The sequence below is a fragment of the Leptopilina heterotoma genome, unplaced genomic scaffold (genome assembly GCF_015476425.1).
Source record: "Leptopilina heterotoma isolate Lh14 unplaced genomic scaffold, ASM1547642v1 Lhet_21, whole genome shotgun sequence".
NCBI lineage: Eukaryota > Metazoa > Arthropoda > Insecta > Hymenoptera > Figitidae > Leptopilina > Leptopilina heterotoma.
The window spans coordinates 1,046,298-1,065,959 of NW_025110925.1; the positions used below are offsets into that span (position 1 = coordinate 1,046,298).

Genomic DNA, 19,662 nt, shown 5'->3' on the forward strand with positions numbered 1-19,662 from the left:
GAATAAAGTTATTAATAAATAATAAACAATACTGATTTATTCACGTATATATACATTTTATAACAATAACAAAAATTAATTTGATGAAATTACGTTGTCGGCATACTGTAGTTAAAAGCAGAAGTCAAACCAGACACTGTAACAAAAGTAATTAATTTTTAAATAAACAATTTAATTTAATTTTTTTAAACAAGCAATTTTTGCTAAAATTGCATATAAACACAAAGACATCAATATTTCTTATGTACTTACAGTAGGCAAAATTGTGATGCTGAACTGCATTACGTAAAGCAGACGCCAAGCATGTATGATATTTGATGTAAGTACTTTCTAGTAAATCCAATTTCTTCCCTTCCAGATAATGATATCCTCTTTTCCACGTGTCTCGAATACTTATACACATCTCCAGTAACTAATCAAAATATTTAAATTAAAATCGGTCAATTAAATTTTATTATTATTTTTCATTTACCTGATTGATTGTCGACATTAAATCTTCAAATTGAGAAGTTTGCAGGCTATTCTCGAGTACTTTGTTTAAATATTCTTTGTGAACTGAAAAAGTAACAAAAAAAAATGTAAATATTCTGATAAAAATTGTATTGAAACAGAATCTTAAGAAGTGGATAAATAAATAGTCAAATGTGACCTGAAAAGTAAAAAGTGACCTTACTTTCGAAATCAAGTTTTCGAGAAGAACGATTTCAAAGCAAACAAGTCCGAACAATTTTTAATTTTTGACCGTCATATTCAATGCGTTATTTTGAATTTTCGATATCTGACGCTAGATTTTTCCATCCGCCATATTGGATTGGCCATCTTGAATTTTGAAAATCTGATACCAGAATCGTCATCAGCGTTTCAAAAATCTGCCGAGTAGCGAATTTCAAACCAATCCGATTAATTTTTATACACTTTTTTTAAAATCAAAATTATGACTTTTACTTTTTGGCAGTTTTTTTTTTTTTTGAAAAAAGGTCCGTATAGTCCGTAATTTGATTGAGAAAAGACGGAGAGTTCGTAAATTGTAAGTTATAATTTTGGAAATTTTGAAAAAGTTAGAAATGATTGCAGAAATTCAATTATTTTCATAAAAGTAATAAAATTCTTCTTCTCAATTCAATTATTTTCAAAAATTTTAATAAAATTCTTGGCAAAATTTCAATTATTTTCAAAATTTTTCCTCAATTCAATGATTTTTAATATCCAAAAAAATGTAATAAAATCCTACGCAAACCTTTAATTATTTTCATAAAATAATAAAAATTTTATAGGGATTTTAATTATTTTCGCAAATAATAAAATTCTTTTTAGAAATAAATAAAAAGTATTGCAGAATTCAATTATTCTTAATACAATTTTAATCGAATTTCTCGAAAAATGTAATTATTTTATTATTCTTCAAAATTTTATTAAAATTCGTCGAAAGAATTCAATTATTTAAAAATTTGTTGATAAAATTTTTTATGAGAATTCAATTTCAAGAAACATTCAATTATTCAATAAATTATTTATTTTTATATTTAAATAATTGAATTCTCGGGAAATTTTCTAATAAAAATTGATTTAAAAATAAATTTTAGTTAAAATTTTAGATTATAATTGAATATTAAAAGCATTAGAGCGTGAAGATTTAGAAATAATTATTGAATTTTGAATAGGTTTTAAATTAAAATCTTTGAAAATCTGAAACCAAAAAAAAAAAACATTTAAATTTGGAAAAGTTACAAATTATTGCATAATTTCAATTATTTTCAAGAGTAATAATATTCTTTGCAAAACCTTAAAAAAATTTGTTTATTTCTTACAAGAATGAATTTTTTAATATTATTTAATTAATTCTTTCAAAAGTTTATTAACACAATTATCTTGATAAATAATATATTTATTGACAGAAATTCAATTATTTTTAGGAATTTTAATTACATTTATTTATAAAATTATTTAAAGAAATTCAATTATTTTTAAAAATTTTAACGAATTTCTCGTCAAGAATTCAATTATCTTTACAAATAGCAAAATTTTTCTCCAAATATTCAATTATATTCAAAAATTTAAATAAAATTCTTTGCAAAATTTTAATTATTTTTAAAAGTTTTTCGCAATTCAATAATTTTTAATATTTACTATTTACATAAAATTTATCAGAAGAATTAATTATTGAAAATAATTTTTGATATAATTCTTCGATACCATTCAATTATTTTCATAAATGATAAAATTCCATTTACGAATTCAATTATTTTCATCGCAGAATTTCAAATACTTTGAATACAATTTTAAATTAATTTCTCGAAGAATGCAATTATTCTTCAAAATTTTATTAAAAATTGACGAAAGAATTAAATTTTTAAAAACATTCAATTATTCAATTAAATAATCAAATTCGCTGCAATAATTCAAATATTTTCATAAATAACTTTCAATCGTCGCAAAAAATCAATTATTTTCAAAAATTGTTAAAATTATTAAATTATTTAAACAAAATTTAATAAACTTCTTCGCATAAATTCAATTATTTTCATAAATTAAAAAAATTTTATATTTAAATAATTGAATTCTAGTAGAATTTTCTAATAAAAATTGATTGGAAAATGAATTTCAATTAAAATTTTAGATAATAATTGAATATTAAAAGCAATATTGCTTGAATTTTTAGAAATAATTGAATTTTGAAATTCATTTTTTTGAAAAAGTTTAATTGAATTTTTTTATATTATTTCAAGTTTTTATTTTGTAATTAGGTACCTATATTAAAGAATTTACGAATAATTGAAATTTCGTAAAATTCAATATTGTAAACTGGATTTAAAAATTGTCAAAGAACTTTTTATAAAAATAATTTTAAATAATTGATTTAGAGAAGAATTTTAGTTGAAAATTCTTGACAATAACAATTGAATTGATAATGATTTTATCACTCGGTCATCTTTAATTAATATAAAACATAAAGAAATCGAAGACTCGGAGTTATCGATATCTTCATGTTTTATAGTAATGAAAAATTTAATTTCTAGTTTTAAGTAAAATTTTTCTCTTATTTGACTCGGGCTGGTTATATTTTTGTCAGTAATTGGTTCGAGCACATATTTTTTTATAAGAATCAACGAAAAACTGAAAATCGATTTTTTTGAACAAAAAGTCCCTTTCAACTGTTCAGGTCACTAATATTAAATAATCTGCATTCATACTTTTGATGATTGAATAAAAATTATCAGCCTGGGTCAATTCAATATCCAAAGCATTTCCCAAACTCTGAAGCACTTGACCGGACAAGTAAATATGAATCGCTCCAATGGCATGTAGTAACCAAAATCTTAAACACTCGAGCCTTCTCATTTGAAAGTGTTTTACTTCATCAATCGGTGATTCTGATTTTGATCCTTCGAGATCTAAAATTAAAAATAACATCCCGTCTAAATGTTTTAAATTTTTATCTTAAATCTAAGAATAAGAGTTTTAAATCCTAAACAATTCGACAAAATTTCAGATTTAGAAAAGGAGAATAATTACCTGAAAATTTCAAACTATTCAAAGTCCAAACGACCCATTTCAATTTCAAAACAAATCGGAAAATAATGTTGTATTTATTGATTGTTTCTTCATTAAGTAGCAAATTAACTGGCCAGCCTACTGAATAATTTAGAGTTATTCCGTTCACAGCATTCAACACCTGATGCGTTCTGACATTGTCAACAGTAATCGACCAACGAGAACTTAATTCTGGCCATTCTTCAGAAATCACTTCTTCCAATATTACTGACAGAAAGTGAGAATTATTCCAGTTGATATTTGATTCAATCTGTAAATATTTTAAGAATTATGATAAACATAGGTACAAAATAGTAGAAATCTAGCGCCAGAATGAGGTATGAGAATAAATTTAAGGACACAAAATTACCTCATTGAACATCTGGTTACAAAACTTATTCATCACATGACCTTTTTCCATCATAAAAATACTTCTCATCAATCTTAAATTCTCCTCCAGCTTATATTCTTTGATCATTATTTGTTTCACCAATTTATTAACACCAACATGACGAAGATTAAGAATTTTCGATAAAGCAATTTCGAAAATTTTCCTCAATGGTAGAAATGATTTCGATTCAAGTTTAAATCTAAAAAATTAAACATCAATGACTTCAGTGCTATTTACACTCTCAAGATCAAAAAAATTTCAGTTCCATTGTTGTGTTTAGGTATAAAAACTAAAAAAATTATTTAAAAAACGTAGTTACAGAAACAGCGATGGTTCAGTCTTCTTCTTCTCATTAAGTTTGTAGTCAGTTTCATCACAGACGTAATTATCCCTTCCACTTATTGGTAAATATTTTTCGAACGCTTTCATGTAAAATGGATTATCTGATATTAAAGGCTGACACAAAAATCCATCGTTAATTAGATCTTGATGTGGGAAAATTATTTGTCTGCTTAAGACTGCATCTGTTCTATCGCTTGTTAAATTGACAGAATACTTCAACATTTCCGATACCACTTCCTTGCGAAATTCAGCGTTTAATGAAATTGGCTCAGCTAAAACGAGTAAAGAATGTTTCTCATCAGTTTTAACATCAAGAATTTTAGTTCTTGATGTTACAACTGATGAAAATCATAAGTCTACTTTTTTATCATTCCTATCATCTATAATTAAAAATTAACAGGGCTCGGATCGTCTTTAAGACTCAAAAAAGTCGCTTTAGTCGCATAAATTAAAAACAAAGGTCACGAAAAGTCGCATAAAATTTTCGAAAAAGTCGGAAAAAAGTCGCATGAAATTTTAGAAAAAACGACAAAAAGGAAACATGAAATTGTCAAAATTGTAAAAAAATCACATTTCTCGACAACACATACTTTAATATCAAACAATTCGGAATATAATTTAATAAAATTCATAGCAAAATTTTAATTAGGTATTTTTAACATTTTTTAAAAAAATCTGTTCAACATTTCAATTATTCTTATAAATAATAAAATTCTTCGCAAAAATTTATTTATGTTCAAAAATAAAAAAAAAATTCTCGTCTAAATTTCAATTATCTTTATAAATAATAAAATTCTTCTCTGAAATTCATTTATTTTCAAAAGTAATAAAATTCTTCGCAGAAATTCAATTATATTTAAAAAATTTTTTAAATTTCTCGTCAAAATTTTATAAATAAAAAAATTCATCATGGAAATTTATTTATTTTCAAAAGTTCTGATAAAATTCTTTGCAAAATTCAATTCTCTTCAAAAGTAAGAAAATTCTTCGCAGAAATTCAATTATTTTCAAAATTTTTTTTTAAATTCTCCTCAAAATTTCAATTATTTTTATAAATATCAAATTTCTTCTGCAAAAATCAATTACTTTTAAACATTTTTAAAAAAGTCTGTTCAAAATTTCAATTATCTTTATGAATAATAAAGTTCTTCTCCGAAATTCAATTATTTGAAAAAATTTTTAATAAAATTATTGGCAAAATTTCAGTTATCTTTATAAATAATAAAATTTTTCTCTGAAATTTAATTATTTGTAAAGAATTTTAATAAAATTTTGTCAAAACTTCAATTATCTTTATAAATAAAAAAATTCATCCTAGAAATTCTATTATTTTCAAAAATTTTTTTTAATATCTCGTCAAAATTTTATTTATTTTTATAAATAATCAAATTCATCATGGAAATTTAATTATTTTCAAAAGTTTTGATAAAATTCTTTGCGAATTTCAATTATCTTCAAAAGTAAGAAAATTCTTCGCAGAAATTCAATTATTTTCAAAATTTTTTTTTAAATTCTCCTCAAAATTTTAATTATGTTTGTAAAAATCAAAATTTTTCTGCAAAATTCAATTACTTACTAATGTTTTATAAATTTCTTCCCGATAATTCAATTATTTTCATAAAAAATAATTAAAAATTTTTTTTATAAAATCTTATAATATAAAATAATGATTTTATCACTCGGTCATCTTTAATTTAAAGTTTATCTTTTTTTTTAAAAAAGTAATTGATGTTTTCGGAAAATTTGAAAGAAATTTGTAAATAAATGTAACAGAACATTTTTTTGACTAAAACTTTTCCCTTTAATTTTCGAAAAATTTTTAAAGTTTCAATTTCTAATTGATAAATAGAATTTATAAACATTTTTTTTCATTAATTTTCAAAAAACTTAAAATTTTATTAAAGCAATTGTAATATTAAGAAATAGAAATGATGCAAATTATTTCCTTATGAAAATTGAGAATATCCTACAAAAAATATTAAGAAACGGGATAATATGTTGATGTTTTTTTTCCCCAAAGAGAAGAATGATTTTGTGAACAATATTTGTTTACAAAAAAAAGATTTCTGACATTTACAATTTAAGTCGAAAAGTAATTGAAAAATGTGAAAAAAAGTCGATTTGTCGCATTTTACTAAAAAAAAATCTCGAAAAAGTCGATTAGTCGCATTTTTTCACAAAAAAAGTCACATTTTCTTAGAAAAGTCGAAAAAATTTGAAAAAGTCGCACAATCCGAGCCCTGAATTAATAAAAAGAAAAATATTCTCCGTTTGAAGTAAAGTTTCCCTTTCTAATATCATAACCAATTTTATACAGGAATCAAAGAGTCCAAAGAGTATAATTTTTCAACTGAAAGAGAATCCCATCATACAAAGAATATTTTCCCGGCTGAAAATAAAATGTGGAAAATAAATTCCGAGTTCTTCAAATTGAGTACTTTAAAAAAAGGATTTTACCATCTTGATGATTTATGGAGTGCCACATGTCAGAAATGCGATCCAAAGTAACAAGTAACTCTATGTTACGACCCATCTGACAAACCTTTTTTAAAAACAGTTGCATTATAGGATCCCTTAGGCATTCTTCATTGAGTTTTCTGACTTTAAATTTCTTATATAATTGTTCTTCTTCTTGTGATTTTCTATCCCCTTCTCTAAGTAAAATTGTTTAAAAATATTTATTCAGACTTTAAATAAGTGGGGCTCAAATGTATTGTAAAATATCAAATATTGCAAATAGTTCTCACCTAACAATTATAAATTCATTTCTCCAATCTTCGAGGCGACCCTCGCTCAGCCAAGCGTCAACAATGTTCAAATAAGCAACAATACTGGACAAATATAAATTGGCGCAAATATGTGTTCTTTCATGGCTACTCGACCTTTGCATTTCATAATACAAAGTTGATAAGAGCTTCGAAGCGCGAAGCCAATTTGAACAAGTCTCCCAGTCTTCTGTAGCAGACTTATGAATCTCGTACAGGATTTTGATCAAGTTCAAATGTTTCCTTAAGTCTTCGGACATTGTAAGAAATGTATTAAAACTTTCTGAAATTAATAATAATTTAGATAACATGATGATCTATTTTTTCTATTATTTTTTTATTATTTAAAAAAAAAATTAATAAAATTGTACGCAAAAAATTATTTTTATAAATAATAAAAATTTCACAGGAATTCAATTGTATTTAGAAATATTTTATAAATTTCTTCGCAATAATTCCATTATTTTAAAAAAAACAATAAAATTTTTTTTAAGAAATTGAATTATTTTCATAAAAAATAATTAAAAATTTCTAGAAAATAATAATTGGATTATAAAATGATGTACACGGTGGTCTTAAAAGATTTTAAATACTTTTGACACATACCCTTTCCAATTTTTGCATAAAACGTTTTCACACCATCTACTCTTCTCAGAAATACATTTTCAAAAATTTTAAAACAATTCTTGGCAAAATTTTTATTATTTTCAAAAACTTTTCTCAATTCAATGAGATTTTTAATATCAACTAATTAAATAAAAATTTTAAAAGAATTCAATTAGTAACGAAAAAATTTTAATAAAATTCTACGCAAGCATTTCATTATTTACATAAATAATAAAAAATTTCACAAAGATTCAATTAGGTATTTAAAAATTATTTTCATAAATTATTATTATTCAATTATTTACAGGGATTCAATTATTTTCATAAATAATAAAAAACATCGCAGACTTTCAATTATTTTAATACGATTTTAATAGAATTCCTCAAATAATGTAAAAAATATTTTGAAAAATTTATTTAAAATTTAATAAAGAAATTCAATTATTTTAAAAACCTTTGCTACAATTTATTTATTAAAAATTAAGTATTATTTTCAATACATTTTTAATTAAATTTCTTCCCAAGAAAATTAAGTTATTTTCAAAAATTTTAATGAAATTCTTCGTAATGATTCAATTTTTTCAAAATAATTTTAATAAAATTCTTCGTAGATATTTAATTTATTAATTTCAAAAATTTGTCAAAATTCAATTATTTTCAATGTCTATTATTTCAATAAATTTTCACAAAAGAATTCAATTATTTAGAAAGAAATTTCAATAAAATTCGTCTCAAAAATTCAATAATTTACAAAAATAATATAATTCTTCTCAGAAATTCAATTATGTTCAAAAATTTACAAAAAGTCTCGTCAAAATTTCAATTATCTTTATAAATAATAAAATTCTTCTTCGCAATTCAATTATTTTCAAAAACTTTTAATAAAATTTGATAAAATTCTTTGCAAAATTCAATTATCTTCAAAAGTAATAAAATTCTTCGCAGAAATTCAATTATTTTAAAAATTAACTTTTTTCAAAATGTTTAATGGAATTCTTTTAATTATTTGAAGTTTTTGAATTTCTAATGAAATTCAATTGAAGAATTTCCGAAGAATTGAAATTTCAAATAAAATTGAATTTTAAGCAAATGGATTTTACGGTGGTCTTGAAACATTTCAAATACTTTTGACACATCACATGCCCTTTCCGTTTTTTCAAAAAAAAATTTTAGATAAATTAATTTTGAAATTTTCAAACAAAATTTTTTGATTTTTATTAATGGTACACTTTTAATTTTTCTTTTAAAAAATATATTTTAGAATTTCCTTTTTTTAATATATTTAATATTTTTTCCAGATTTTTAAAAAATGTAGTTTTTTTAAAAAAGCTACTTTTTTGAAAAAAAAACTTTTAAAACTCATTTTTTTCGGAAACTACTTAACACATTTTTTTCTCAAAATTTTAAAATAATTAATTTAGAATAATTTTTTTAATTTTGAAATATTTTTTTAAACTGTCTTATTTATGGTTATAACACATTTAAATTTCATTTTTAAATCGGTTAAGTAGTTTCCGAAAAAATCAGTCTTTTAGTTTGTTTTTTCAAAAAAGTAATTTTTTGAAAAAACTACATTTTTCAAAAATCTGCAAAAATTGTATATATTAAAGAGGAAATTCTAAGGAATTTAAAAAAAAAATTGAGGTGTAACTTTAATACAAAGTAAAAAAAAATTTTTTTTTAATTTTGAAATTAACTTTTTTTTTAAATTTTGAAATATTTTTTCTAAATTGCCTTATTTATTGGACTAGAAATGATTCTATCACTCAGAGTGATCGTTAAATTACACTATTTATTGTCTTATTTATGTTTACAACATATATATATATATATATAAATTTCATTTAAATTGGTTAAGTACCTAGTTTCCGAAAAAAATGAATTTTTGGGTTTTTTTTCAAAAAAAATCGTTTTTTGAAAATAAATTATATTTGTCAAAAATCTAGAAAAAATATAAAATTTAAATTAAAAATTTTTTTTTTTATTATATTTTGATTGAAGTTAAAATCAATTCTGTAAGTAGTGTGGAAAGGTTTTATGCAAAAATTGGAAATGGCATGTGTCAAAAGTTTTTGAAATAATGATTTTATCACTCGGTCATCTTTATTTATTATTTATAAAACATGAAGATATCGATTGCTCCGAGTCGAAGACTCGGAGTGATCGATTTCTTCATGTTTTCTAACAATTTTTCATATAAGTTGTTTAATTTCAAAAATGTTTGATTTTGAAATTTTTGAAAATCTTAATTATGGAAAAATAATAATAATTAAATATTTATTTAAACATGAAATTATTGATGTTTTCGAATAATTTCAAAAAAAAATCGTAAATAAATGTAACAGAACTTTTTTTTTGAGTAAAATTTTTTCCTTTATTTTCTAAAAATTTTAAAAGTTTCGATTTCAATTTCAATCGAGATTTCAATTAAAATTTGTAATTGACAAATAGAATTTATAAACAATTGTTTTCTTTATTTTCAAAAAACTTAAAATTTTATTAAAGCAATATCATTAAGAAATAGAAATGATGCAAATCATTTCCTTATGAAAATTGAGAATTTTCTACAAAAATATTATGAATATTTAATGTTTCTTTTTCAAAAGAAAAGAATGAGTTTATGTAAAATATTTTTCTTGAGAAATAAAAATTATGCATAAAATGTGTAAATATTAAATAAAATTAAATTGTTCAAAAATTATGATTAAGAAATAATTCTTAATCATTTTGAACAATTTAATTTTATTTAATATTTTCACAAATAAACAAGAGACAAATTTTCATAATTTAGATCAATAAAAATAAATTTGTACAACAAAAAAAGAAATTAAGAAAGCTGAAAGAACTAATAATTACCTTGAATAATTAATTTTCGCTCCAATTCAATTATTTCTTCTTTAATCTGAAGTACGTATAGTTGAACAGCATTATTGTAGGCTTCATAAGTCAAAGGCGGTTTTTCTGCTTCATCTAGTAGCTGACTTTGCGCGTATAATTTCCGATTAAACTCTTGCAATTCATGAATCATCGTAAAATAATGACAATATGTTTGTAAATAATTTTTAAAAGCTGCTGCAGTTAGACTCGGCACCGACATATTGTCACGAATAGAAAAATCCAATGATTTACTTTGAAAAATAGCCATTGGCTTTTGTACGTGAAACATCCATAGTAATTCTCTACAAGTCTGATATTCACTTAATGTACCTATAAATTGATTTTTCGAACCATTTTCTTTCGAAAATTGAAAGAATCGTGCACTTGCAACTTTACTATTAGTTTCAAGTTGATGTTGATTAAGTTCGTTCCACCAAGAATGTTGAATTTTCCTCTCTAACCAATTTTCCGAGTGCAACTTGTCAGATATGCATGCCGATAATTTTTCTATTTTATTTTTAGATTCTTTCTCGATTATGGGTAAAAATAAGTCTTTACCACTTGAGCAAATTTGTAACTGATCGTTTTCCGTTAAATCAATACATTCAACATCCTCATCATCGGTCCAATCGGAGTCACTGCTACTACTTTGATATTTTGAGAAAAATGCTTCTTCACCTTCTTTTAAATATTGGGCCCAATCAATATCCTCCGGCTTATTTTCATCGGATGGAACATTTGCAATTTGTTCCAAACTTTGCAAATCAGAGTTACTGGTTTCAGTTGACAGGTTTAATAGGAGGTTCAGTAAAGACCATTGTATATCATATTGTGGATGTCTTTCAAAATCGAAATTATTTAAAAATGAATCAATCAACTCTTGGAACTTTTTTGCTACTTCATAATTACCATGAATTTGAAATTTTTCCACTAACTCTGATATCTCCTTTTTTGTCGCATGACTATTAACTGACAAGAAGCGGTGATGTTTTATTTGTGAAAGAGCAAAACGCTCGCATAAAGCAAATCCTTCTTCATCTTCCTGTTTCCGAATAAAAATAAATACATTTATAAAGTTTGAGAATAGGTGTAATTTAAAGATCCGCCAGGTGCGTAAACATCATCTAGGGATGCAATCGGTATTTTTCCCGAGGAACACCCAAATGCAACCCTAGATGTTCACAAAATCTGGGGATTGTGATTCTAGATTTCTATGTTTATTTATAAAAATTTCAGATCAGTTAATAATTAATGTATATGCTAATTATTAAAATGGAATAAGTAATAACAAATAAAAAACTATAAAAGAGTCAGTCCATTATGATAATCGTTGCGAATAAGATTAAAACAGTTTAAAACATTCTTAAATTTAAAAAAAAATTCATACGATTCTTTAAAACTTTTTTAAACTGGTACACATCAGGATATTTTATATACAAATAATTAAACCATAAATTGAGCCTCCCAACGATCGGATGAACGCGCTAATATGCTAGTCAAACCTTCAAAAAAGTCAAAAAAATTAAAATTCGAAATTCTGATTTTTCAAAAGAAGTACCTTATAGGAAATTGAATGGCGCATCTTTGTTCCCTTTGATTTTTTTCGTAGAATAAAAATTTTAGGAAATAATGACAAAAAAGTAAAAAACTGTAAACTTTTAAAACATAAATCATCATATCTTCGACAAATATTATAGAATTGATTTCAAATTCGGTATGCAGTTGTATTTGGGTTATTATAAAACATAAAAGGTATCGATCGCTTTCTTCTTGTTTTTTAATAATTAAAACTTGCTACTTTGTTACTGTAACATCTTCAAAAATTATTTTTATCATTTCCATTATTCATTTCAAGAATTTTCAACTGAATTTCTTCTTTAAATCCATTTTTTAAAAATAATTTTCGAAAAAGTTTTTTTGCGAATTTTCAAATCTATTTGCTTACAATTCAATTTTACGTGAAACGTCGATTCTTCGGAAATTCTTCAATTAAATATATTAGAAATTAAAAAATTGAAATAATTTTAAAAAAATTCCATTAAACTTTTTGAAAAAAGTTAATTCTACAGAATTTTTAATTAAAAGAATGTAAAGTTCAAATTTTCAAAGATTTTAATTTGAAAATTCAATTATTTTTAAAAATTCACGCTATATTGCTTTTAATGTTTTAACTAAAATTCATTTTTAAATCAATATTTATTAGAAAATTCTACGAGAATTCAATGATTTAAATAGAAAAATAAATATTTTATTAAATAATTGAATGTTTCTTACAATTAAATTTTCATAAAGAATTTTATTAACAAATTTTTAAATAATTGAAATTTTTCGACGAATTTTAATAAAATTTTTATGAATAATTTCATTTTTCGAAAAAATTTGATGAAAATTTTATTAAAAATAGTTAAAATTCTGCCAAAAATGAAAAAATTTAAAAAAAATTTAAAAAATTTAAAAAAATCTAAAATTTATTAAAATTTTAGAAAATAATTGATTTTCGGAGAAGAATAAATTTTAATATTTATAAAGATAACTGAAATTTTGTAAATTTTTGAACATAATTGAATTTCTGCGAAGAATTAAATTATTTTTGTAAATAATTGAATTCTTGAGACGAATTTTATTAGAATTTCTTTCTAAATAATTGAATTTTTTTGTAAAAAATTTATTGAAATAGTAGACATTGAAAATAATTGAATTTTGACAAATTTTTGAAATTAAAAAATTAAATTTTTACAAAGAATTCTATTAAAATTATTTTGAAAAAAATTGAATTATTACAAAGAATTTCATTAAAATTTTTGAAAATAATTTCATTCTTTGAAGAAATTTAATTAAAAATGTTTTAAAAATAATACTTCATTTCTAATAAATAAATTGTAACAAAGGTTTTTAAAATAATTAAATTATTTCTTTGTTAAATTTTAATTAAATTTTTCAAAATATTTATATTTTTTGAGGAATTCTTTTAAAATTGTATTAAAATAATTGAAAGTCTGCGATGATTTTTATTATTTATGAAAATAATGAAATGTTTACGTAGAATTTTATTAAAATTTTTTCGTTACTAATTGAATTCTTTTCAAAATTTTTATTGAAGTAGATATTAAAAATCATTGAATTGAGGAAAGTTTTTGAAAATAATTAAAATTTTGCCAAGAATTGTATTAAAATTTTTTAAAATGAATTTCTGAGAAGAATACTTGTGAAAATAATTGAATTTCTGCAGTTATTTTTAATTGCTTCAAAATTCAATTTTTTTAGTATAAAATTCTTCTATAAATCCATTATTTTTAATAATCAATTAAATATATATATTACAAAATTTAACTAATCTCAGAAGAATTTTAGTTATTACATTTTTTTAAAAATCTAGATTTTAAAAAATTTCTAATTAAATTTATTTAAAATTGAAATTTTACAAAATTTCCAATTAAAATCTTTTGAAGTTGATCTACTTATGAAAATTGTAAACGCAACTCTTTTAAAATTGAATTAATTTTGAAATATTTAAGTAAAATTAGTTTTATTTAAGAATAAACACAATAACTTTAGAAAATAACAATTTTCCAGGATTTTGATCAAAATTCCCTAAATTTTTCAGGTTTTTTCAAGGTTTATAAAATTTTATATAGAAAGATTTTTTTAATTTAGTTTCATTTTTTACTTGATCTTTTTTTATTGCACATTATATGTTACATAACGTTTCGACTTAATTTCTCAGCCCTCTTCAGATTCTAAAATAATAATAATAAGAACAGTATTACAATTAATTTTTTATAGGTTAGGTTATTTCAATTACACTCATATCTCGCTATAACGACCTTCTCTATAACGAGCGCTCTCTATAACGAGGGCTCTGTTTCTCGGTATAGCGAGAAAAATTTTCTTCATATTACCACCACTATTTATAAACAAATGCACATTCTGTTGATTTAAATTTGGTTAAAATCAATTTTATTTATATCACAATGAGCATAAAAAGTCACTTCTTTTTTTAAATTATATCCATGAGTCGAATATCTTCAAAATTTTAGCTTACATAAATTTTCTGTATGTTGGAGTTCAAATTAAACTAGGTTACGTTTGTAATTTTGACATTACGTAGATTGTAAACACAAAAAAAATGAATGAAGAATCTTAAAAGTGGGGATTTTTCATTTCTCCTCTTGCGCTCGTAATAGAGGGAGACTTGACTCCCGAACTTCTCGTTATAGCGAGATTCGAGTGTACGATAAATTTATATCTTTTGTGGCAAGTTCGACATTTGTTACCATGCATCTATAAGTTCACATATCTTAATTCTTTTGACTATTGTTTAAAACGATCCCGCCTCGATAATTCTAACACAGGTTGGGTGGCAAACCTGAATTTTCCTAATAATTGTTCATTAATTTTTTATATTGTAAACATTGTAAATATGTAAAGACGTGTCAAAGTTTTAAGGTTAAGTTACCTTCGTCGACAAAAAGTCTGTAGGGGAATTTTCGAGTTGAAAAAACTTGCAGTGAGACATTTGTTTATTAGTACATGAAGAAGTTTCTTTGGAGAATATTAGATTGATTTATCAAAAAATGTGTAGAATATTGAGGTTTAAAGACAGAGCGAAGAGCACGTCAACGAGTCAAGCTTTTATCCAACTGAATTAAACTTCGTCTTCTTCGTCTTATCCTCTTATCAAACAATACTAATTGTCAAACCTCAGGTTCAATTTGCCCATTTTCCATTTCTGGATGCTTGATTCAAGAATTTCTACAAAGAAAACCACTGTTGCTAGAAGATATCCAAAAGCCGCTATAAGAAGAATCCGTTGAAGAAACTCGCTCGAACTATTTTCCTCTGGTAAATCCGGGTGAGAAGGTATTTTTAATTGTGATTTGTACAATAACCACTTACTCATCAACCCATTGTTAACTAATTTCAAAAGTTCTTTATTGATATTTTCAACGTACGGACCTCCAGGTTCCATCCAAAAAACAGACGCCGTATGTGAAACAGATTCCTTCAAAACATTTACTTTCAGTTTATTATACTTCTGGACCTGATTCTTAAAAAACTTGATCATATAGGAAATCTTGACGACACAGGAAATGTTATTGAATTCCTCTATTTCACGAAGACATCGATATAAAGGACGCCTTCTCTGAGTAACCGCACGATTTTTTTCAAACCACATTTCGTATTTAGCTAGTGTAGAAAACTCTGAAGGCTGAAATGATATTTGTGAATACACCGAAAGATTTGACTCCAACAGCTCTTGAACAGTATTAATTTCCTTCTCGGTACTTATCTTTATGTGCATTTTAGTCAACAATGAATGAACGTAACCAGAGTAGATGACACTTCCAAAGAGAAGAATTATCAACATAACTTTTTCTTTTACTTGCTTTGGTATACTGGGCAATCCACTAGATAGTACGAGTAGAAAAATGTTCAGAGGTTCCCAAAGTTCGTTGTCAAATTTTAACACTCGAATAATAACATACAAACTGATGATAATAAAAAAGTTTGATAAAATGGGACTGAAAAATTCCCAGGAGACAATATCGATGGTGACATTGATTCGTAATTTTGGAACAAGAGCAAGCATTTCCTCCAAATTCAAAATACGAGTACGTTGCAAAAGTGTTCGCTTACAATTATGGTTATAATTATATACAGCTAATATAATGTGCACCCTACCTGTAAGTACATCACGATAGTTTCCCGAAATACGACTACACGTAAAACCGCCTCTTGCTCTAAGTCCGTTTTGAAAATTTATAGTAAAGTTTAATTTAACCGATAAGGTTTGAAACAAACTGGTTTTCGGATAGTCCATACCACCGGGTAGGAAGAGGAACTTCAATTCAAATTTATGTAGATTTTTACTCTTATCTGGAAACCATTCCGAAACAGACCAACTTTTCCTGATTGTATGAATTTTGCTGTAGGGATTGTACTGATACAAAAAGGCTACTTTTTTCGCTTTTTGGAGACTGTGTACTCGGGTTTGTTTCTTAGCCAACTGGAGAATTGTGACGTCTAGGAATTTATCCTTCCAGAGTTGTTGCAGTGTTTCCTCGTAATTTGAGGTTCGGTTTTTCGTTATATGAACAATTAGACACTTTGGTCGAATATTTTCGAGTGTCATGTTTACTAAAAATTGAACAGGGGTCTTTAGACTTTGGTCAAAATGATCAGTGTCTTGAGTGGAAATCATGACGAAAAGAGTAGTTGGTCTAGAATTGTCGTGAAGTACTTGAGAATCTTCTCGAAAATGAGTCATTTCATCAAAGGTCAAGGTGACTCTAGGCACATTCCAACTGGATTTTTGCAGAAAGTCTCCTACTTCTATGGTTCGATTAACAGCATTAGGATCAATTAGAAAGATCACCTGATATTTGGGTTCAATCTCCGTAATGTACTTCACAAAACTGTTTACTCGTTTGGAATATCTTGAAGAATTTTCTACTGAATGTCCATGACTTTGTGAGAACCATAGCATCAAAAATGCAGTAAGCAAAAAGAACAGTTTCAACATTTTTTCCAATTAACTAATTTTCTTTGCGTACTTTATGAAGTAACTTTTTTCGCTAGCTGCTATGGAACAGTCTTCTTGCTGAGGTGGTTCAAACTATTCTTTTCAAAGTAATGGTTTCAACTAATCGAATCGTTTGTGCTATCAAAACTTTCTATCACGATTGGTTTGCGTTTTAAAAGTTAAAGTTCAGTAGTAGTCCAAGTCAATATTTTGTGAAATTGAATTTTCTTATCTACTAAGAGTGTTGATTAAAAAACTAATAAATTCTAGGGGCGCATGATTATTCCTCAAATTTCAATTTCCTAATATTCAAAACATCGAAATTCTTATCATCGAAACATCATTTCGCATAATTTTCAGTTTTCGAAATTTCATTCAACATAATTTTCAATTTATCGATTTATTCTTTATCCTATTATTTAAATAGTCCAATTGTTTTTTAATATAATTTTTAATATGTCGAAAATTTTTTTGACATACATTTTATTTTTCCGAATGACTATTTGTCATAATTATTAATCCTCCAAATTGACATTTGACATAATTTTCAAACCTTCGAAATATTATATTACATAACTTTCATTTATCGAAATTTTATTTGTCATAATGTTCATTTACTCGAATTATCAAGTGACATAAAGCGCATTTACTCGAATTCTCATGTGACATAACCTTCAAATCTACGAAATGTCATATTTCAGAAATTTTAATTTATAGAAATTTTATTTGTCATAATTTCATGACCATTTAGCTTTCTCAATATAATATATACCAATTGCTTAATATTTTATTATAGAATAATTATTTTAAAGTGTTAAGATAAAATTTCAAAAAATACAAAATTTGAATTTTTTTTGTGAAAAATAGAAATAGCGATTAATTTTTTAAATTTTGATACAATACATACTTTATTTTACAGGCCAAATCGGAAATTATTTTGCTTTTGCATCTCAAATTTTTTTTAAACAGTAACAGTATGCAAAACATAATGGACTAACACAAAATAACATTTTTTACAAAAAAAATCATAAAATATAATGATTTTGTATTTTTATAAAAATTTGAAAAATTAGTTTTAGAAATGTATCTAAAAATAGATTTTTTAAAAAATTTTATAACATTTTTCGAAACAAATACCTATGCCAATTTACAAATTACATAAATATTACTTTCATTAGTTAGGACATAATTTTTTTTAGTAAATGAGAAATATATTTGAATCAAGAGACAAAGGTTTCTATAAAATTCTGTAAGAAATTGAAAATCAACTGAAAATTTATTTTACATCACTGTGTATTTAAAATTTCTAACCTCAAAACAATTATATCTTATTGGTTGCAAAATTTGAGGTCGAATTTCAATTTACTTTTTGAAATATAAAACCACTAAAGGTACACTTTTAATAGTGCATATAACATTTATCAATAATAATTACTATAAGTATAAACCATAGAAAATAACCTAAAACTTACTTCCAAATCGGTTATTTGTTTAATTAGTAATTTTAAGTCATTGCGAATATCATCCAAAATTTTGGTACCCATGCTCAATCACTTTCAAACAATCACAAAACTAAGAGTTGTCATTTAAATTATGTAAATTTCTTTCACTATATAAATAATAAAACTTTTATTCTCCAAACTTTTTTTCTATTCCCAAAAATAGTAAACAAACATAAATTACACATCTCGAAACATCGATTATTTTAATTTCGACAGAATTCGATATATTAAAGGTGTGTTTTCAGGGTTGGGAACATGTATCTCTATCCTTTTCTAAATTATTTTTGCTTTCTACATTTTCTTACTTTTTCCAAAAACAGAAAATACCTTAACGGTTGTGATCATACCTTAAGATATTTTTACAACTGAAAACGAACTCTTATTTTTTACATGAGAGAGAAAAGGAGAGAAATATCGATGGCCTTTTTCTAGAAAAAGACAAAAATGCTTTCTTTCTGCTTTGACGATGTTTTAAAAAGTCGTCACACATCTAGCAAAATAGAATTTAAAGGATAAAACAGAATAGAAACGTTAATCCGAATCGAATCCGCAATTGTTAACGGAAGAATGAGTTAGAGAAGGATAGGTATATTGTTTATCTTTCTCTAACACATACAACAACTTGTAAAGGTGTTTCTGCAATAGCTTTAAAATGCATTTGTTTTCTGATTCTACGGAAAAATGTCGAAATCGCGTTCACACCTAGTATAAAGGTAGGTCTACAATAGCTTATAAATGATACATACCTTTTGGCATCCTTTTGGGGCCGTTCAAAAAATACGTAACGCTTTAGGGGGGTGGGGGGGTCAAGCTATTTGTTACGGTCAGGAGAAAAAATGGCGCTAATGTATACAACATTGCGTTACATGGGGGGAGAGGGGTGGGGTCCAAATGTCCGAAAAATAGCGTTACGTATTTTTTGAACGGCCCCTTTGGTAAATTTATTTTCCATCAACAATCTATCTATTTGGCATCGATCATCAAAAATCTAAAGTTAGATTTTAAAAATTCAAAATGACTGAAAGTTTTTATAAAAATTTATCTGATTAGTTTAAAGAAATATTCACATGAATTGCAAAATTATTTATTTAATTATCTTATACTTTAATTATTTCAAAAACTTTT

General features: G+C 24.4%; 1 protein-coding gene across 1 annotated transcript; it reads right to left on the reverse strand.

The window, feature by feature from the left end:
- Positions 1 to 19: 19 nt before the first annotated feature.
- Positions 20 to 18,720, reverse strand: LOC122501509 (gamma-tubulin complex component 5-like). The gene is made up of 11 exons (XM_043611033.1): positions 18,508 to 18,720; positions 10,492 to 11,554; positions 7,012 to 7,312; positions 6,722 to 6,918; positions 4,242 to 4,536; positions 3,902 to 4,121; positions 3,514 to 3,802; positions 3,192 to 3,392; positions 473 to 555; positions 253 to 412; positions 20 to 136 (listed from the first exon to the last, which is right to left on the reverse strand). The coding sequence occupies exons 1-11, from the start codon at positions 18,577 to 18,579 to the stop codon at positions 90 to 92; spliced, it is 2,928 nt and encodes a 975-aa protein (XP_043466968.1). The 5' UTR covers positions 18,580 to 18,720; the 3' UTR covers positions 20 to 89.
- Positions 18,721 to 19,662: the final 942 nt, after the last annotated feature.